We start from the raw sequence: 21,717 nt of genomic DNA, 5'->3' as shown, positions 1-21,717 counted from the left end.
CCTGGGACTGTGAATGCCTGACCAGGGGCCCGGTCCTGCTCTCTGTCTCACGACCTTGGAAGCTCCAGGGTTTGAGGCCAGTTCCGGGGGGTGTGTGCTGGGGGGACCAGAACTTCCAGTGAGGCCAGAGCCCGCTGCTGGCCGGCCGACGAGAGGCCGCTCCTCTGACAGCCCGAGCAGAGGGTGAGGGGAGAGGGCGGAGAGGGCAACGGGAGCAGCGTACGTTCTACGTGGGCGAAGGCGCAGAAGGGTCCTCGGGGACAGCTGCCCGACTGCTGCATGTCATTGCACTTGGTGGATTTATAGATCTGGAGGGTAGAGCAGAGGCAGGTCAGGTTTAGGCAAAGAGGGACAGGCAGGCATGGGTGCCTTCAACACAGGAGGGTCGGCTTAGGAATCTTTCTCCTCCCGTGCCACTTCCCTAAGCTTCTCCCTACTGATTCTTGATATTCAAACTCCTGAAGCGGATAAGGCCATCCCCATGCCAAAGACAGCCTCCATTCTGGGGTCGCAGGTTCAACCAGCCTTGCTTTGGCCCTCACAAAGGGATCTTCTCCACTCAGGTTTGTGATTTCCAAATGTCCCTCTTGGGTGTCAAGGAAGCCAAAATCACAGGCAGCACCCACCCACCAGGGGCACCCTGAGTTGGGATCTACATCTAACTTTCCATCCTGCTGTCTACGACCCGCATAAGGAGGCCTCTGTCCATATGTCTACCTCAGGATGTCCTAGCCTCCATGGACCATGCACAGCATGTGCTTCTACATACCCTATCCTAGATTTTGGGGACACTGACATGGCCCAAGGCTACCCATGGGGCCAGTGGGTGGGGGAAATACAGCAGGGAGGTAGGTAGGAGGCAGCTGCTACCATAAGCTCTGATCTGCAACACAACACCTAGAAGGAGTTTTCTTGTCTTTTGAATCCTCACGTCATTGGACTATAAGCATCATGAGTGACCCAGAATGGCCAGGTCACTTCGCCCAGGCCATGCCTTCCCGGTCAGGAGGCGGAGGGGAAACAAAATCAGGAGCGGAGGCTGCTCGGGGACTATGGGCTCAGAATAAGGCAAGTTGCCAAAGTCGGGTGCAGGGCTCCTTGAGGCACTGCACGGGTGGGGGCCTCTTCCAGGATGGGGTCGGTGTGAGTTCTGCCCACACCTGCCCAGGCCCTCCTTTCCTGTCTCCTGGCTTCCCCAAAAGGGCACGTAAAGCCACCCACAGACCTCACAGGGCCCCAGCCCCAGGCCGACGCCCACCTCCGGGTGGAACTGCTGCTCCGTGCGCGTGTGGCAGTACTGGCAGGCGTCTCCGTTCTCACACTTGCCAGGGTCTCCCCACTCATCCCCATGTTTTACGTTCGGACACGGAGAGGACCTGGTACAATCAGACAGTGGGGTCAGCGGGATGCAGGAGAGGGAGCGAGGAGGAGCTGGCGAATGCCGACTACATGCCTATTCAGGGTCGTCTCTGGTCTCCCTGCTTCACAGGGCCAGGCTCGCAACAGAAAAGATGTGCTGCCGAGTAAGAGCCTTACTGCAGCCAGAAGCTGGCTCTGCTTCTGTGGCGCAGCATGGCTGTTATCAGCAAGGACACTTTCTTTCCCCTTCTGCCAGATCCTACTGCCAAGCACTCTGTCGCTCCAGGAGAGCCAGGCTATAGCCAGAACCATATTTCCCACACGATGGCTTGGCCCCTGCAGTTGCCCCTCAGAATCAGAACAGGAGGGGCCCTGGAGATCGTCTGACCCAAGATCCTCATTTCATGCCAGAGGAGGATCCCAGAGGACTCCCCATCATTCAGCTGTCCTGACTATTTCCTCCCCTTATATCTGGGACCTGCAAGCCTGTAATCCCCAGGGCTGGCCTTCCAGCCTCCCTGCAAGCACCCTGGAAGCAGCCCCCGCCGCAATCCCTTCCCTGCCGCCCCTCCCTCCCATGACTGGCCTGCCTAGGCCAAAGGACCTGTATTTGTGTTTCCGGGGACTCCGCCGCCGGTCCTTGCTGTTGTGGTAGTAGGGACAGGCATAGCCCTGGCGACACAACCTCGGGGGCTTCTTGCATGGCTCCGTCTTATAGTTCCCCAGCACATAAGCAGTCTCTACACAAGGGGGCCAGAGGCAGGGGTCATGTAGGTGAGGCAGGAGAAGCCACTTGGGAAGGGGTCCAGGAGCTCAGACCGCCTCATGTGCCAATGCCAAGACTGAGACCCAGGAGGAAGGTAAGAACACCCCCCCTCACCGGAGACACTCAAGGCTCACAGGATCAAAAAGGGCAACGTCACGAGGGTGAACAACACACGTACATAAGCACGCCTACGGGCAAGGCATGTCTGGAGAAACTCCCCAGAAATGCCCCGAATGGAAGGGCTGTGGCTGGCTGCAAGGTGGGATGAAGAAGTGGCGGTGAGCCAAACCCTTAGGGCCGCTCCGGGCAGAAGAGGAGAGGGGACAGACATGGGCAGGAGGAGGCACAGCCGTCTGTGGGGCCACCTTTACCTTGCCACCGTGGCTCCTCGCTGAGGATTTTTTCTATCATAGCGTGGCTCGCAGCCCCAGCCGTCTGGCCCTCTGTGCTGCCCTCTACTGCGGTCTGGCCGTTCTGCAAGGCCTCCATGGCCTGGAGCTCTCTGGGAGGAAAGGAGAGGACAGAGAGTGGGGACGGGGCATGAGGGGAGACCCAGAGTGCCGGCCCCTGCACTCCATCTACGGCAGTCCCCGTGTCAGCAGCCAGGCCCCCACCCTGGCCCAGAGCCATGAGCCCAGCATGGCATCCAGCCCACCTGATGTCGTAGACAGGGGAACGGAGGTCATGGGGCCCGTGGGCAAAAGCGCAGTGCAGGCCGTTTTTGGTGCAGTTGCCTTTTGAGTCTGTCTCGTGGATACAGATTCCAGTTTTGTAGTAGCGGAGGTGGTACCTGCGCTCAGTGTCCCCTGTGGTCCTGTGCAGGAATGGGCACCTGAAACGTTGTGTATGGGGTGGGGGGTCACTCACCTTTGCCCCATGGAACCTGGGCCATTAGCCCACGAGCGCCGCCTCCCCACCGAAGACTCTCCCCACCACCCGGACGGCGCGATGGTTGAGGAGGCCAGCGCTGACAGGGCCTGCTTCGGGGACAGAACCCCCGCTCCCACCGCCTGTCGGATGCTATAGCTTGAAGGGGGCCCACAAGGGCCCAGGATTCCCACTTCAGCCTGCTTAGCGAGTCCTCTCGGCCTACTTGGCCAGGGCCCTGGGCTGACTTGAAGAAAAGCTCCAGAGGTGGGGGCACACTCCTGGGAGAACATGTGCGGCCTGGATCTGCAGGGCTCCACAGCATGGGCCACCTCTCATGCCCCAGTGCTTCACCAGGCTGGGGGCACGGGGCTCAGGGGGTGGGAGAGAATAAGCCTTGGACCTCTGGGAAAAGTGTGAGTACAGGGATGGCTCAGTGAGCTGTACCCACAGATCCCCAGCAGTGCTTCCCACTACTCCTCTGCAGGGCTCAAACAAGCAGGGTCAACAAACATTCCCTCTCAGTGATGTGCCCAGGCCTGCCTTTTCTTCTACTTAGCAGAAGAAAAGGCTACACAGGTTTCCCAAAAGTGGGTAAAGAAGAAGAGGACTCCCCCAGAGGATGGCGGGGTCTGAGCCCCAGGTCCAGGCCACAGGAAGGCAGGCCGGGCAACAGGAGTACTCCCCAAAGTAGCCTCTGGCTGGCTTCCCAGACTCTGCCCAACCTGTTCTGAGGGCACCTGACCCAGGAGACATGAGGATCCTCTGAGGGCAGGTTCCCGGGGGGCGGGGGTGGGACACTCACTCGTCGCCCTCCGGGCAGAGGCCTGTGGCCTCGTCGTACTTGGTGCAATAGACGTCCGGGCTGTAGTTGAAGGTGCCGTCCCGACGGCGGATGGAACGGCGACGTCGCTGGTTCACGAAGTGCCAGTGGAAGCAGGTGTAGGGCCGGTGCTGAGTGCATTTGTGCTGCACGAAGAGTGGGCACTGCTCTGTGCGGAATTCCTTCAGGTACCTGCAGGGAGAGCCCCCACGGAGGGTGGGCCAAGAGCAGAGACTTAAGCCCCTTGCTTCCCAGCAAGAAGTGAGCCACCAAGTCCTCTGAGGGCCCTACGCTGGGGTGCTAGTTCCATTAGGACAGCGGCAGAAGCCCAGAGCTAAGGGTGGACCTTAGCATCCAGACCCCTCCCAGTACCCCGATGCCAAGCCAGCCTGAAGAGCGAGAACCACAGACCACAGGCGTCAGCAGTCTCCCATGGCAGCCAGTGGAGGCCTTAACCAGCGGCTTAGCTCTCTGAGACCTGCCTGAGGTTTCCCAGGCCAAACCACTGATCACAGGGCTGCAAACAAGGGCATGAGGAGCTTTTCCCTAACTCCTGTAGGGCCCTCTGCTGCCTAGGGGACCCAGATCCCTGAGGGTCTCATCTGTCCCAGGAGTAGGGGTGAGGCTCCAGGCTGAGGGCTAGGGAGGCTCCTACTTTGGAACTGAAAGTCACAAGGCATTCCTCTGAACTACTGAGTCAGAAAAAAAATGGTCCTGTCTTCCTGCTGGCTCCCAGAGACACTTCCTAGCATGACACATGTTAGTGCCTGGGAAGGAGCTCCTTTTACAGAAGCATCCGAAGGGACTCTTCCTCCCAGCCTTGCCTGCCCCCAATGGTCTCCCAACTGCATACCCACAGCAGCTGGGGTTGTTTACATCCTGACTAACCTGGAGATTTGGGGGCACTGTCCTTTTGGCCTCCTCCCAACCTCTGTCCCTCTACTCTGCACATAACAGCCAAGAGACCCCAATATAGCACTTGCCCATGCACCACCCAGTGGAGGGCCCCAGACCCACTTACCCCCTTTACAGAACATGCCATCCATCTGTGTTTTGGCTCACTCTATGTATCCAGGTGAAGGGTGTCTTAGACTTGGGAGCCCCTACACAGCGGGGACAGGCAGGCAGTGTAGTTCTCTTTATTCATTCCCTTAAGCCCTAACAATGCAGGCAACAAATGGCTTGATAGAGGGCATCTGATGCCAGCTAAGAGGATGATTCTAGAAGGCACAGAAGATTGTGTGCAGAAGGAGGCACAGAGGGAGCAACAACCTGAAGTCACTGTCCAGGCTTGGAGCCGCACCCGAACTAGAAGGCATGGGACAAAGGTGAGAGGATGGGGCTCACGGCCGGACACTGGGGGCCTGACTAGTCTGGGCGTACAGAAGGTATAGGGACAGGCAGATTGAGGGTGAGACTTTCCAGACAAGTTTTCTTTAACGCTAACGAAAAGTGCTGAAAAACCCTCTCCTCGTTGATGTGTGGAGTGTGTTCAGACGTACGCACTGGGCCGGGGGAAGCTAGGGCTGGGTGCTCCCTGAAGAACACATGGAACGGTTTAAGGGGCAGTAAAACCTCCAAACAGCCTGCTGCTCATGCAGCACATGTTTATTGAGCAGCTGCTAGGTGCAAGCACGGTAGCACGCACTGAGGACCCTAATGAAGAAGCAGATCCTTGCCCCTGAAAGCCCATAATTTCTTGGGAGAGACATACAAGTAACAGGCAGAATCAATCAAGTGCGGGAAAGGTTCTAAAGGGGGTTGGCTGAGGGTTCCTTGGGAACCCAGCACAAAGGGCACAGGCTAGGACAGAGGAAGGGAAATGGGGAGGTGCTAGTGGGTGAAGAATGTGGGAAGGATGTTTAAGGCAAAGGGCTAAGTATGAGCTTAGAAAGTATGTTTGGGTCCAAGAGTTCCAAGTACCTTTGTGGGATGTGAGTGGGGTGGAGAGGAACTGAAAAGGGGAAGGAGGGTAAGGTGTGGCGCTGGAACACAAGGTCTTCCTTTCTGTCTGGTGAGAGAGAAAGCTGTACCTCGTGCGGCACCCACGTCCCAAACCCTGGCACTGAGACGGGACAGCCACCTTCCTAACCCCTGGCTCCTCCCTCCTGGGCAGCACATACTTCATTTGACTCTGGACCCACTAGGAGACGGACTCAGGAGCTAAGAGGTGGAAAATGAAAGAGAAGGAAGCAGAGTCCGAGGCCAGGAACAGAGAAGAGTGAAGAGCAGTTAGGACTGTCAGACCCCGGGACACCCAGTTAAATCAGAACTTCAGATAAACCAAGCATTTCAGGGGGCACACTAATAATAAAAATGTACCCATTATTTGAAATTGCAATCTAACCGGCATCCTGTATTTTTATCTGCTAAACGTGCCAACCCTGAGTGGTGCTTGTCTGCTTGGTATCAGTGCCTCAGTAAAAAACCAGGAGGCAGGCAGGGAAGAACTCTAAGATGTGGTCCCCCTGACTTTGGGCATAGTCTGTCCTCTTGGAGGAGAGCCTCGGCAACATGCTTGCTTGGGACAGCCCTGTCCACAGTGCCACACGCAAATACCAGGGCTCCCCAAGGGCACTGACTGGCAGGGATACCAGAGGACAGACAAGAGGCAACAAATTGTCTCACGTTAAGTGGTAGGCCAGGGACTCTGTACTTTTTAATAAACCAGTCTCTGCTTCCAGCCTCTCCCCCTGTCCAATTTCTACTACACAGCATTCCTTTATTCTTCCTAGAGCCCAAATTTAATTCTCACTTTCTTAAAAGTCTTTAGTTTCCCCCAGTAGTTCCAGATAAACATTGACTATTCAGCCTGGCATTCTAGGCCCTAAGCATCTGGCCCAATATTTTTTTTCCAGCCTTATTTCCCTTGATTCCTCTCCATTCCAGCTGCTAAAACTGGAGTCCTTAGTGTCTTGCAAATAGATCTTTAACTTCCCTTTATGTCCCTTTCCTTACCTGCAGACCTCTTTCGAGACTGACTTCAACGGTAATAAATCTGATACCACTACCTCCACGGTGCCTTGGCTTCCACTGGTCCTCCCCTTTCTGCCCTTGTCCTCAGCTAAAAGTTAGAATCTCTTTAGTTCTGTCAGCATGTTCTCTAGACATTTTTATAGCCTTTATCCTGCAATGCATATTAATAATCGTACATTTTTCTCTACTACTAGATTATAAAATCCTTGGCAGCAAGTAAGAACCAAACAGTCTGCTGGATGAACACAAGAACTGAAGTCACAGAAAAGGCAAAGCCCGCAGAATCCCTACAGCTTTAGGAGACCGCCAGCAGACAAAGCGCGGAGAGGTGAGAGCCTCATCTCCATTCCCTTGTGAAAAGCACCACACTGCAGGAAACCTGCAACTCCGCACACAGGGCAGAATATCCTGCAGAAAAGCCCTCATGAGAGAAGGCGCTGAGTGACCAAATTCAGACACAGAGCCCACTTTTAGTCAACGACAATCAGGAGAGAAACTTCTAACATTTTTGCTAAAATCGTGAATGGAACTGTACCACCCCCTACCTAGGAATCAAAACACTTGTCCAGAATCTCCCACCCTCCCCCTCCCACTCTGACCCTGTGCTCACAGGCAATGCAGTGCCCAGGATGCGGGGAGAAAAGCACTTAGAAATCACTTTCCTATTCTCATGGATTGAAATGAACCAAACTGTCACTGTTAAGCTCCAATTCATCTCTACGTCTTAAGGCTTTGAAAGTTCAAGATCTAAGGAACTAAACAGGTTGAAATTCACTCTAATTCAACCAACTCTTGGGAAACCCAAGCAGTCCTGGGGTCTGAAGAGAGAAGACATACCAACTACTCACTCTCCCTGCCAGCTCTGAGGAAGGCACAAGGGCCACACCACCAAGCTCTTCACACTCCCATCTCCTGGGAATACCCACACTCAGGGGTAAAAGCCAGGAACACAGAACAGTTCCACACTGCAAGGCCTTGGTGAGCTACTATGGCTAGAGTAAGTCCAGACACCACACAGGCCCTGGGCAAGTAAGAGCTCTGTTCGAGAAAGCCATGCCTTCAATCAGAAAAAGGGATGGACCTCGACTGCTCAGAGATTTACCTTTTCTAAGCAGTGCCCGTCACGTCTGCCCAGTCTGCCCATGGCTGAGCTTAAATCAAAGCTACCTTTCACTCCTTTTCAGGACATCACATTAATTATCCCACCACTGGTTTATCTGTAAATGCAAAAGATTATTATGAAAGTCACATGCCCACTTATAAAAATTTTAGAAAACTGGCAAAGTTGCCCTTGATCCCATCACTGTTATCAGCCTTTTGGTAAATTTTCTCTTGGTGTTTTTACACAGATATGACCATACTGTACCTATCATATTGTTAACCCACTTTATACAACTATTAATACTTTTCCTAAAATCTTTTCAAATCGGGGTGCCTGGGTGGCTCAGTGGTTAAGCCGCTGCCTTCGGCTCGGGTCATGGTCTCGGGGTCCTGGGATCGAGCCCCGCATCGGGCTCTCTGCTCAGCGGGGAGCCTGCTTCCTCCTCTCTCTCTGCCTGCCTCTCTGCCTGCTTGTGATCTCTCTCTGTCAAATAAATAAAATCTTTAAAAAAAAAAAAAAAACTTTTCAAATCAAATATATGAAGCCTCATTAAAAAAATCAAAAGTACTTTCAATATTTATTGGGTTATTTTTATTTTCCAAAACTGTACGTAACAGCAAAAAGCAGGCTATTGGAAATCTAAATTCAATCACTTGCTCCACTAACAGTGATAGCGCATAAGGGATTAATAAATTCAGAAAATTACATCACCCCGAAGGAGGTGTTATATCAAGCTTGTATCAAGCATTCAACTGCTACCAGTTCAATTTCCAGCTAAACCTTAAATCCTATTCCGCGCTGTCTAACTTAATAGATTTATCAGAGTGGGTGTTTCACACAAAGAGAATTTAAATAAACAGAAAAGTATCAGAGGTGACAGAAAAACTACATATGTTGGGGCACCTTGGTGGCTCAGTGGGTTAAAGCCTCTGCTTTGGCTCAGGTTATGATCCCAGGGTCCTGGGATCGAGCCCCGCATCGGGCTCTCTGCTCCACGGGGAGCCTGCTTCCTCCTCTCTCTCTCTGCCTGCCTCTCTGTCTACTTGTGGTCTCTGTCTGTCAAGTAAATAAATAAAATCTTTAAAAAAAAAAAGAAAAGAAAGAAAAACTACATATGTTTAGAGGCAATGGGGAGAAAGGAACTGGTATTCTAATCCCTATCTAGTTCCCCCACGGATTCTAGAATAGTGTTGCATGGCTTCACTTGGGCTCTACTGCCTTGCTGCCCCTGACCTGTTCTCTTCCCCAACAACAAACCAGACTACAGCAGGGTCAGCAAACTTTTCCTATAAAGGACCAGTTAGTATTTTAGACCATGAGGGCCAAGAGGCCAAACTGAGAATAATATGTACTCACAGAACAAGAGAAAACAAACTTCCACATTTTTTTGATGAAATTCAAAACATAGTAACTGACTACGAGTTTTGTAGAGGCTCTAATAAGATAAGATTTGGAAAGTTAAGGTCCCTTCATCAAATTGATTACAAATGTTGGGGCGCCTGGGTGGCTCAGTGGGTTAAAACCTCTGCCTCTGGCTCAGGTCATGATCCCGGGGTCCTGGGATGGAGCCCCACATGGGGCTCTCTGCTCAGCAGGGAGCCTGCTTCCTTCTCTCTCTTCCTGCCTCTCTGCCTGCCTGTGATCTCTGTCAAATAAATAAAAAAAACTAAAAAAAAAAAAAAAAATTGATTACAAATGTTTATCTGTTAATGCAGACTCTGTCATCAGATTTTATAAATTTCATCTTTGAAAATATCTTTTCACGGGGCACCTGGGTGGCTCAGTATAACCATCTGCCTTCAGTTCAGGTCATGATCCCAGGGTCTTGGGACCAGAGCCCCATGTTGTGCTCCCTGCTCAGGGGGAAGCCAGTTTCTCCCTCTCCTACTCCCCCTGCTTGTGTTCCCTCTCTCACTTTGTCTCTCTCTGTCAAATACATAAATAAAATCTTTAACAAAAAAAAAGAAAATGTCTTTTCATAGACAGGTACTGCCCAATGCGGTTACCATTCCACAAGCGTGATTTTTTTTTTTTTAAAGATTTTATTTATTTATTTGACAGACAGAGATCACAAGTAGGCAGAGAGGCAGGCAGAGAGAGGAGGGAGCAGGCTCCCTGCTGAGCAGAGAGCCTGATGTGGGGCTCGATCCCAGGACCCTGGGATCATGACCTGAGCCGAAGGCAAAGGCTTTAACCCACTGAGCCACCCAGGCGCCCCCACAAGCGTGATTTTAATCGAGCACATTCTTCTCTTAGAAGACAACTATAGAATTCTATTAGAGTCTTGATAGTTGCCTTTTAATCACTTCCAGTCGAAGGTTTGGTGTAAACTCTTTAGTTGCACAGGTAAATGGATTCTGAAATAAGGAAATTTCTTTTGCATCCACATCCAGCAGCAAGATCACTGCTGGAACAGTAGTTTGTGTTCAGAAATCACCCACAGTAACTTTGTGTAGGAATGGAAATCTTGCCTTTAAACTGAAGTGTATAAAGTAGCTTGACATGACATGATTCAAACATTAGATGTCGAAGAAACTTTACTACAACTTAAGATTTGCAAAGAGGCTGTTTGCCTTGCAATTTTAGGCTTATCAAGTATGCAGAAAAAGCCAATTTCCAAAGCTTTTCAACATTCAAGAATAGTGGCTGAGAATCATTCTTCTCATTCAGAAAAGTTTCAGCATCAGCCCTGAACTCAGGAATTCACAATAAAACTTTACCACTGTTCAGCCATCGGACTACGGTATAGTAGGGCATGCCAGAATATTCAGCTTCTCTAACAAAAGGTCATGGCATTGACTATCATGGTGAAGTCCACGAGAGGAAGTAAAGTTCATTGCTGACTCTAACAGTTCAGTAACAGTGGATTCAAATATTTTTCTGCAAAATACCTGCTGATGAATACAATGAATAAGTCTACAGGCTTTAAAAAGCTTACATTCTCAAAAGCTTTATATATTTGGCCAGTTAGATCTTTTTCTGCTCCATACCTCTATTCTTACCACCATCAGCTGGAACAGATATTAGCAGATCATACTTCAGGATGTACTGAGTTTTTAACTTTTTTGAAAATATTCTCAGCTGTCATTGTTTTGTTTTGTTTTTTAATTCAGCTGTCACTGTTTTAAGTAACTATTCACTGATGCTAATTCTTCAGGCACTTCAGATCAGGCACTGACTCCATGAAGGAATCAACTGAACAGTTAACAGTGACATCTGTTGACTCATCAAGAGCCAAAGGAAAACCACATGAAATCATTTGCCTGGTATTGTGACTACTGCTATTCCTCCCACGGACTTCCACATTTAAGAAGTTGTTCTTGACAAAAGGCTAATGCTTTTAAACAAGTTTGTTTGCTCAGGAGAAGTTTCTTCAGCTGCTGCAATCACACACAATGTAATTCACTCAGTATCATCAGTATCAGTATCATCAGGACGGCTTTCCTAGCTCAGCTAATCAATGAGCCACTCGAGAAACCTACTCCAGTCATAGCCTCATTTTCTTTTTTGTGAAGAAATTCTGCTGTGATGAAAACAGTCCCTTTAAGATTTCTAATTTTTCTCACCATTTCCTTCCTATGCACTGGGGCTATCATGACAACTCCTTAGTCTGGTAATGTTGATTGGTCTCACAGCACAGCTTTTACTAAGACAGCTTTGCCATCTAATTTAGTTGCAGAAGAGTTCACATCCCACTGTACCCCGAAAACATGACATTCCAAGTCCGTTTTTCTCCTCCTTGCTTGTTCTGATCGGCAAGCACTGGTAATAAGGAATAAACAAAACACTGTGGTGTGCTAATACACAGCACACTGCAAACACTGAAACACTGTCACGTTGTAAGAGTGTCCCTGCCATCTGTAGCACACCGACCAGCAGTACCATGCAAGGAGAGTGCCATGTGCGGTTTCCGCCACAACTACGGAATCCTGCAGTTACGGTGCAAAACAGCTAGACAACATGGAAACCAATGGGGGTGGGGGGTTCCATTAAGCTTTATTTCTGCATCCCCAAATGTGAATTTCACATAATTTTCATGTGTCATGAAATAGTATCGATTCTTTTTCAACCATTAAAAATGTAAAAAACCATTAAAAATGTAAAACTGGGTGGTTCAGTAGGTTAAAGCCTCTGCCTTCAGCTCAGGTCATGATCTCAGGGTCCTGGGATCGAGCCCCGAATCGGGCTCTCCACTCAGCGGGGAGTCTGCTTCCCCCTTCTCTCTCTGCCTGCCTCTCTGCCTACTTGTGATCTCTCTCTGTCAAATAAATAAATAAAATCCTTAAAAAAAAAAAAAAGTAAAAGCCATTCTTAGCTCACAGGCCATACAAAGACAGGCAGCAGGCTGCATTCGGCATTACGAGCTGTAGTTTGCCGACTTCTGCTCTGAAGAGTTGGTATTCCCCAACAGGCCATAACCCTCCCTTCACATCCCTACACTTCTGATCATATGGTTCCTGAGGTTTGGATCCCCCTGTTGGCTTCCTCTCCGTATGAGGGTTCCCTGACACAGCCCACTGGAGTTAGTCACGCTCCTTCCAGGTTTCCACTACAAGGTATGACTACAGCCCAGAGAGCCCCTAGAACAGTTGATTTCAACTGCTTTGTATGTCACCATGTCTATCATTTCTGTACCTCTGCAAGAGCTGGCCCACAGCAGATATTCAAGAGAAGTTAGAGCTTCGCAAGTGGTACAAGCCTGGTCCACAGCAGCTGTACACTAACCCACCAAACAGAAGCAATTCCGATCTCTGATTTACGTGCTTCTCCTGGAGACTTATAAACCAGTAACCTCTCCAGCTACCTTCCCCACAATGTCTGCACAGCCTTGTTCCTCACCCTGAATGCTAACTTTGAGATCAGACTCACATGCAGAATAGAAAAGTAACCAGGATTGTTCTGTAATTCCTGGGAATGTGTGGAGATCACTAGAGATATATTAAATTCTTTTTTCTTTTTCCTCCAAAAACTAAGGGGCATTATGACGACTATTTGGCAAAAACTGGGTACAAACCAAAGATTTATCAAGAAAAATTATGGAAGTATGTCACCAGACTATAACTGGGGGAGAGGGGACCCAGAAGGGAAAATACATCCAGTATTACTGACATTAGAAGTTATCTTGACTTTTCTTTATTGAATTATGATTAATAACTTATAGAATTAAAACCTTTTTGTTCGTTAAGAAATTCACAATATTGCGGCACCTGGGTGGCTCAGTCGTTAAGCGTCTGCCTTTGGCTCAGATCATGATATATATTTATATATATTTATGTACTTATATATATAAATACATACTTATATATATATAATGGGTTGAGTGTCTGCCTTAGGCTCAGGCCATGATCCCAGGGTTCTGGGATCGAGCCCCGCATCGGACTCTTTGCTTGGTGGGGAGCCTGCTTCTCCCCCCGCCCGCCCCACCGCTGCCTGCCTCTCTGCCTACTTGTGATCTCTGTCAAATAAATAAAACCTTTAAAAAATTTTTTTTAAAAGACTAAATAAAGCTAAAATTTAATTGGCAAATATTTGGACAATTCCGAAAAAGCACTATAGGGCTATAGAGATTTGGTTTCCAAATCTCAGGTGCTGCTGGTTTAAAACATTCTCTCTGGCAGAAAAGCAAGCTCAGATAGTATTGCAAATAAAAGTCAGCGTCTAATGAATCTGAGTATGTCTGAACATTTAAGGTAGGCTTTGATTCTGTAACTGACTTTTAGCCAGAGTTCATATAGTAGGACCTCAGAGCCAGTGTGTACCTCCTGGATACAACGGAACTATCCTAACACACAGAAACATAAACAGGAACCTCAAGTTTAAGTGCTACAGGCACTTACGAAAGCAAAGGCTTTCACATGGGGGCGCCGTTCATGGGAAAATGACTGCAGCCCACTCTTCACTGGGAAAGGTCTGACACCTGTGAGCCATCCTGGCCTGGAGAACTGAATGATGAATGGCCTGAATGATACAGTGCGGCAGTCAGTCCTACATGTCCCTACTTCCTTCTTCCTAGGACTGTGCCCTTGACTCAAAGATTTTGGAACTGATAAAACTGAGGAGAGAAAATTCACAGAAGGTTCACTCACATCACTGATTTCTGGAGAATGTATGTGAGGAGTACTGAAAACCCTGGTTCATTCTTCCCTAAATAATACCTTGACTTGGGGCGCCTGGGTGGCTCAGTGGGTTAAAGCCTCTGCCTTCGGCTCAGGTCATGATCCCAGGGTCCTGGGATCGAGCCCCACATCGGGTTCTCTGCTCAGCAGGGAGCCTGCTTCCTCCTCTCTCTCTGCCTGCATCTGCCTACTTGTGGTCTCTGTCTGTCAAATAAATAAATAAAATCTTTAAAAGAAAAAAAAATAATAATAATACCTTGACTTAATTCAGTCTTCCTGGCCTGAAAAACCCCCAATTTGATGAATGTGTGAGTATATACATTTGAATTGCTGTGTTATTTTGGACACTGTTTTCTGTAAAACAAAGTCTTTGGCCCTGTAAGAGCAGATCTGTTTAGTTCAGACCACCAGTCCACCATGTAGAATACAAGCAGCAGACAGAGGCTACTGGAAGAAGGGCACCTGGAGTGAAATTTGAATGGACACAGAGGGGAGGAATATGTTCTCTGAAGACAACACTGACCCACATGTACCCTAGGAACTGATGAATCCACTTCGGAGTAGATGTAGCTAAAGCAGCATTTGGTTAAGGCTGTTGAAGGAGGTAGCAATGAAACTGAAAGCAGTAACTTGGGCCTTGTTCAAATATTTGTAAGAATGATACACTGTGCTAAATGCCATGTGCTCTTTTAAGCACTTCACATATATTAACTCACTTAGACCTTGTAACAACTCCATGAGGTAGGTACCATTAGTATCCTCAGGAAAATGACATACAAAGAGGAAAGTCACTTGCCTAAGGTCCCACAGCTAGTAAGTGGCAGAGCTAGGCTTCAAACCCAATCAGTCTGGCCCTGCAGTCAGTACTCTTAAACACTGCACTGTTAATTACGCTTTTCTTAATTGAGCTACAAAGAAAAACAACAGTAACAGCAGATAAGCATAAGTGATTCTCTAGAAGCTGTTCAAAATATGTTAGGGATTTTGTTTTTGTTTTTAAAGATTTTTATTTATTTGACAGAGATCACAAGTGGGCAGAGAGAGAGGGGGAAGCAGGCTCCCTGCTCAGCAAAGAGTCTGATGCGGGGCTTGATCCCAGGACCCTGGGACCATGACCTGAGCCGAAGGCAGAGGTTTTAACCCACTGAGCCACCCAGGGGCCCCTGTAAGGGAGTTTTTAACAGGCCATAATTACAATAACGACGAAATAAGTTACTAAAAATAAAAAACAAAAATGTTAACTTTAACATATCTCCTGGAAATTTAATATTCATTTTATATATTCATTATAAAGTACTCTTTAGTTCAATCATAAAATTTAAATTTTGGATTTTTTTTTTTTTTTTAAAGATTTTATTTATTTATTTGACAGAGAGATCACAAGTTGGCGGAGAGTCAGGCAGAGAGAGAGAGAGAAGCAGGCTCCCGCTGAGCAAAGAGCCCGACGCGGGGCTCGATCCCAGGACACTGAGATCATGACCTGAGCCGAAGGCAGCAGCCTAATCCACTGAGCCACCCAGGCGCCCCATGGATTTTTTTAAAATAAGAAAATACAAGCATGGGCTTCTACTTTATATTTGGATAGACTGATTTACACAAATCCTTATGTGGTGGGCTACCAAATACTTGGCACCTCTAAGCAGTAAAAGTTACATCAAAAAGACATAGCAATATTCTTACCATTATTAATAAAAACTTACATATAAAAACTACTATTTGAAACTTTTACATCATAAAACACCAGGCCAAAAGATTTTCTCAACCTCTTCTTTGCTAAGCATAGCTACATCTCCTCCATGGGGGTAGTTCTGTGACAAAGCCAAAATCTCACCGGAAGGTGGGCACATGGGCCTTTCCCCTCCTCATCAGAAGTCAATTTGTTAGGACTCATGTTGGCCACATGGTGTTTCAAATACTAGTAGGAAACAAATGAGTCGACTTAGGAACACAAAAAGTAAACTGTAATATAAAGAATAAGGAAAGGGATGAAACATTTCAATAAGCTCAGATAGGACATGTTGATACTATCACAGGCCTGAGTATCTTCTTTATCTCCTAAATAAGTTGAGCCCCAGCAGGAAAAAGGTCACCTCACAGAGAATGCTATGAGATTTTTAAGTCGCTAGACTCCTTTCCATCTTCTCTTCCTCATCAGCTCTTGATACTGCTGTCAAATTCTACACACTGGCAAAGAAAAAAGGGGTGAAAGTTGAGGGATTGTATAAAGAAATAATAAAAAATTTGTGATTATTAGAACTAAAATATAGCCACTGATAGAATTTAAAATGCCTAAAACACGTGGCTCGTCCTTAAAGAAATGTCAATGTGAACATTAAAACACCATAAACTACCTGAGAGTGAAATTCATCACATTTCAGCAAGAACAACTTTCTATCTCCCACCCACCCTAGGAAGCTCAGTTCGTTTTTACAAAGGCAGTGGGGACAACGGGCTTGTTCCTTACAACGGCTACCAATTCAGAGACAAAGTGAAGTACAAGCACCAACATCCAGGAGTCTCAAACTTGCTGAATATGCACTTCTTATCTCAAAGGATCTCCACGGACCTAGAACACGGGTCATTCACCTAGAATGGATATAAAAGGACTGAGCTATTGAGAAGGCTGGAAAAGGGGCACGAAGGAGGTTTTCATAAACTGTAGGCTCTCCACACCAAACGATGCTGCCAAGCCCTGACAGGCCACATGAGCCTGACAGACTCTTACGTGCTGATTTTTTTAAAAAATACTTTTTAAAACAATAACTGAGATATAACTGACACAACATAAAAATTTCACAATTTTAAAGTGTACGTCTCAGTGCTTCTTAGGATATTCACCATGTTGTAGCATTACTATCACTATCTAATTCCAGAACATTTCCATCACCCCCAAAATGAACCCCATACCTATTATCATATGTACTGATTTTACCCACACTTTCTCCGCAGATATCTCTGTGGCCCATGCAGGTATTTTAAGATGGCTGGCTGGTGTGAATCTACACAGTATCTCTATGGTAAGAAAACAAGAAAGCTACATTGTCCAGAAGGATACTGAACCGAAATTCTTGGCATTTTTAGCAATTACACTAATGTAATGTTTATATATTGGCTAAGAATGGCAGAGAAACTTACATTCAACATCCATCTTCACTTAACACATTAGTGTGCCCCAAATTCATCCAAGATGTTAAAAGAAGGGAAGACAATCTACTAGGATTAGCCATAACTGTCCATAGTTGCAATTTCAAAATACAGAAGATGCAAATGTAGGAAACCTCCTTTAGTATCAAGCATAGCTGGATTAAAAAAAACAACAACAACGACAAAACGAAAAACTTAATCATTAAATAAATACTGCCCCATTTGGGAAAATAATCCCTATACCAGTCCAGTATTTAAAGTAATGCAGCTTTAAATGCAACCTTACTTTTAGCATACTTGTGACCTAGAGCCTCTCCTATGAGAAAAATAACCTTTAGGCAAAGGTCTGGCGGGAAAGCCTGCGGGTGTGTGGTGCTCGGGCTGCTGCAGGGTCTCATTACCTAAATGAGCTCACGGCTTCTAAGACACACAGGAAGGAGACCTCACCTTCAGGCATCAGGGTGTTGAAAGCGGGAGGAAGTAGGTCCACGAGGGTGTCTTGCTTTTGTGCACTTATCTGGGGTGCTATTTCCAGAGAAGGAGCTCCTTTATAGAGTGTGCCCAAGATGGATTTCTCTAAGTTGCTCTCAGAGTTGTCCAGCTGCCCTCACCAATAAGTCAGTCTTTGTAGGTTGATAGAAACCACCAGTCAAAGCAGATGCAAATGGATTGTGGGGAAGCCTTCTTTAGTATCTAACATAGCTGGATTAAAACAAAAAAACTTAACCATTAAGCAAATCTTCATTTTAATTATTACTTTCACAGCAAATATCAAGTAGGTGCTACACTTGACTCTACCCTTAGCGTGGGCACTTAATTATTAATGGGGATTCTGTGGGCCTGAGTGAAGACCACAACGAGCTCTTAATTTTTGTCCCGTAAGAAATTAGTTCTACTTGATAAACAAGTAAACAAGATCCAGAAATATTTATTGGTAATTGAACTCATGCTTGCTGAGGTTGCCTAGCAACACTTCCAGTGACTTCTGTTGTGCAACAAGTTGTACTCTAGTAATGTATTTACAATTTTATTGCAATTTGCAATAATGATTTAAATATGTTTTCATTTCCTGGGTTTTCCAAAACACAGTCAAATGCAATCAAGTAAAATTTGGAACATTTATATGATGTATAAATTAACAAATTTGCCTCAAAATAGTTATCTATGGAAGTACTGCCACATTAATCCTGTTTAAAGATGCCCAGGGAACAGTCTCTAAGTTTAAAAAAAAAAAAAAAACTTGGCTAGAAGACGCTATAAAGCATTTATCCTCTACCTATAAGAAATCACCCAGTGGCCAGAAAAAGTCCAAAAAAAACTTTCACGAAACTAGAATTACATTTTTCCTTTACCTCAAGGGCATTAAGAAGTCTGGGAATCAACTGCAAGCAAAAGAATCCAAAAATGATCTAATGTCTTTAAGGCTTACATCCTCTTATAGGATCAAAATAATGAGGCAGAAACCTGAATATGTTGGAGGGCATGTTTTTTTGGGTGACCTTTCAACTATACACTTAAAATAATATAACTGTTATCCAGTAAAAAATCCAAAGTTAGCTAAATTCGTAGATAGATTTTGGAATGCAATTGCTCCAAAATTTCCCATTCATAAAACCGCTTTAATAAAACTCTTCAAATATAATATACAAGATGGACCTGTTCTGAAAACAGATGGATCAAATTCAGTCTTTATCAAATAAAAGGACAAATTACCTAGCAAGACGTCAGGTGGTTCTTGTACTGGAAGAGAGGACTGATACATGCACATTATCTATCATCTGACTGCTTGCTATCGGACACTTGGAGCTGAGTAAGAGGAAATTCTAACAGCCATTTTCTAAAGGGCTGAATTCCTCTGGTCTAGCACAAGTGCCGACTATACCAATTGGCTAAAAGGATTATTTCAAAGTTTTTCTTAAAGCAAGATTATTCATGAGTTTAGGGGGAATACACCAACAAAACTATCATTCAAACTATGTTATGAATACTCCTCTTGGTTTAGGAAAAAGAGCTCAAATTCTAGGATTTTATCTGTGGGGCAAGAAGGCAAGGCAATGCCTATGGAATACTGCCTATGGAAAGGCAATATTTATTTTTGGTAGATTCAACCAAGTTTACCAAGACTGTCTGCCATTATGATGAGTGGCACTCAATTTTTAAACTTTTTTTTGAAGTTTATTTATTTTTTAAGTAATCTCTACACCCAGTGCAGGGCTCGAACTTACAACCTCAAGATCGAGAGTCACATGCTCTGACTGAGCCAGCCAGGTGCTTCGAGTGGCACTCAGTTTTAAGAGGTTTCTTCTGGATTAGTGCAAAGATGGTTGCATAGCACGTTATCTCAAATAATATCAGGCATATAAAACACACAAAGTTAGTGTAATTTATGTACAAGTAAGTTTTAAAAAGTTAAAAAAAAAATTAACCAGTAAAAAAATACAAACATACAAAACAAAACAAAAACACACACACACACACACACACACAAAGGGTTTATATCTCTATTCCATAAAGGGATCTATGCAATATATAAGGCCATATTCGACTGGTACAAATTCTGGAAATTCATGTTGCAAGTGAGAATTTAAAAAATACTGGCCAGCTCAAAATTTTAAATATTAAAAGAAAAACAAAAATATTCCTGTGGTCTAACCTCCAAGGGTAACAAATGGGCTCACCTTAAAAAAAAAAAAAAAAAAAGAGAGAGAAAAAGAAAAAAGAAAAGAAAATCAGTGCCAGTGTGTGTACAGGTGCCATCATCTGTATCCTCAAACTCCCTGTGCTCCTAAGACCTCAGATGACAAGGAAATGAAGTTTTCCAAATCATCAAAGCTTCTGAAAGCCCATAAATCTACCAAGGAAGACAACAGATGTCTACCTCTGATTTTCGGAAATAAAAATGTAAACAAATATGCAAATGAAGACTTAACAGGAAATAAAAAGATGGGAACACCCACAACCTCCAATCACCTAGTCAAGCTTGGGCTTTCTGTTGATTTCTAAGCCACCTTGAGAGTCAAGAGTGATTACTCTGCACTTACCCCATAAGCAATGGAAAGAGATTTTAAACAAATAAGCATCAACAGAACAAAAAATCAGTTATTAACATTTACACAGATGTTGACTTGTTTCATCTGTCAATTCCAAATGGTAAGAAAACCCTTCTAATACAGATTCCACAGTCTACTCAATGACAACACAACGTACAGAGGTTGCTGAAACATAACCCCAAGTATTGTATGTTACTGAAAAATATGATGCGAGCAACCACTTTAAAAAGCATGGGAAGTCTGCAGATTTTCAAATCAAAACCATACTGTGGCTTGACCAAACCACTCAACCGATCAGAAGTCTCTAAGGTAAGATCATTTCACCAAAACCGATGGAAGGACAGCAGAAACAACTCCAGGGAGAAAGGACCCGCAAAGCAATGGCCACAGTAGAAAAGTAACAGTTAACACGAGTCCGACTGTAGCCAAGAAAAGACAGAGCTTCAACTTCTTTCAACCAATAGCAGGGAACCTCACAAAGAAACCAATACGCTTCCTAAAACCCATGTCCCCCAATCCCAGAACAGCTTCCTAACGGGGCTTACTCCGGTGAGTGACAAACAGGAGCTCCTCCTGTCTCTGCTCCCGGCTCACCGGGGGGCAGTACTGGGTGGCTCTCCAGGGCTGCCAGCCTCAGGTCCACCTGGGGGTCTTCTAAACACGCACAGCACCTGGGAGCCCCAAGCGGAGGCGAGGCGCGCAAGGAGCATTGGAGGCGGGGGACGGGGGGCTGGAAACCAACATTTTGCTGAACAGGAGGGCCCGCCTCTGCAGCTTGCTTTCTTCCGAGGCACCTCGCACTAGGTGGTCCTTTAACGTGCCTCGAAGGACACGAGGCGGCAGGGACCTCCCCTCAGACACAGGCAGATGCCCAGGGAGCGGGTTTTCCATCTCCCGGACTCCTGCGGGGCGAGCGTCGGGGTTCCCTCTGCTACCGTACTTCGCTTGGGCCTGAAGACGCGCTCGGACCCCATCGCCCTCGGGGTCCCCGACTCAGGCCGGGTCGGCTGTCCCTGCGAGTTCCAAGCAAGAGGGGCCTCCACAGGCAACATACGGGCTTCGGGGACACAAAAGGCCTCCCGGGCACGGAACGCGGGGCGCCTGACAGAACCTCGCGCCATCCGTCATTCGCAGCGGCGGCAGGGCCGGCCCCCGGGGCGCTCCTCCTGGTTCTGGGCTGGGCTTCTGATCGCCCCCCAAGGGCCTGATACTGTGGTTTTACGGTCTGAGAAACAGTTAGGCCTCACAGGCCCGGCCTGAGACGTGCGCTCTCCGCACCCCGCACTCCCGCCTTCCCCACTCAGCGGCGGGGCCCGGCTTTCCCGCCCCACGGCCCGACCAGGGGTTGGTGGCAGTTGGAGGCAGTTGGGACCGGCCCCAGCAGGTTGGAACCGGTCTGGGCCGGGCCGGAGGAGGAAGGGGGGGGAGGGAGAGGCCGCCTCGCGCTCTCCCTGCGCGCGTGACTCACGCTGGCCGCTGACGTCAGGCGTGCGCGCGCGGCGGGGGGGGCTCTA

The 21,717-nt window shown here is 47.0% G+C and overlaps 1 protein-coding gene and 1 long non-coding RNA gene across 9 annotated transcripts in view; both read right to left on the bottom strand.

The window, feature by feature from the left end:
* UNK (unk zinc finger) overlaps nucleotides 1-21,717 on the bottom strand; it is a 33,156-nt gene that overhangs the window by 10,911 nt on the left and 528 nt on the right. For 3 of the 4 annotated variants that reach the window (XM_032322615.1, XM_032322616.1, XM_032322617.1), the window contains exons 2-7: nucleotides 3,798-4,007; nucleotides 2,781-2,957; nucleotides 2,497-2,627; nucleotides 1,964-2,099; nucleotides 1,259-1,376; nucleotides 224-308 (exon numbers count right to left, since the gene is read on the bottom strand). In XM_032322615.1, coding sequence (XP_032178506.1) covers nucleotides 224-308; nucleotides 1,259-1,376; nucleotides 1,964-2,099; nucleotides 2,497-2,627; nucleotides 2,781-2,957; nucleotides 3,798-4,007 — 857 coding nt within the window. The remainder of the gene's footprint in view (nucleotides 1-223; nucleotides 309-1,258; nucleotides 1,377-1,963; nucleotides 2,100-2,496; nucleotides 2,628-2,780; nucleotides 2,958-3,797; nucleotides 4,008-21,717) is intronic. The other variant, XM_032322614.1, reaches the window with a different exon arrangement.
* Nucleotides 10,117-21,716, bottom strand: LOC116578374. Of its 5 annotated transcripts, XR_004280853.1 has the most exons (7): nucleotides 18,867-21,716; nucleotides 17,601-17,855; nucleotides 17,145-17,308; nucleotides 16,946-17,021; nucleotides 16,361-16,595; nucleotides 15,710-16,193; nucleotides 10,117-10,784 (listed from the first exon to the last, which is right to left on the bottom strand). It is a non-coding gene; the product is annotated as an uncharacterized LOC116578374 (long non-coding RNA). The 5 variants fall into 5 exon arrangements; XR_004280854.1 differs by having other exon boundaries at nucleotides 15,710-16,595; nucleotides 16,917-17,021; XR_004280850.1 differs by having other exon boundaries at nucleotides 15,710-16,595.

The sequence above is a fragment of the Mustela erminea genome, chromosome 18 (genome assembly GCF_009829155.1).
Source record: "Mustela erminea isolate mMusErm1 chromosome 18, mMusErm1.Pri, whole genome shotgun sequence".
Classification (NCBI taxonomy): Eukaryota; Metazoa; Chordata; class Mammalia; order Carnivora; family Mustelidae; genus Mustela; species Mustela erminea.
Note: the sequence above shows the minus strand (reverse complement) of the source record. Positions and strands in the feature narration are given on the sequence as shown.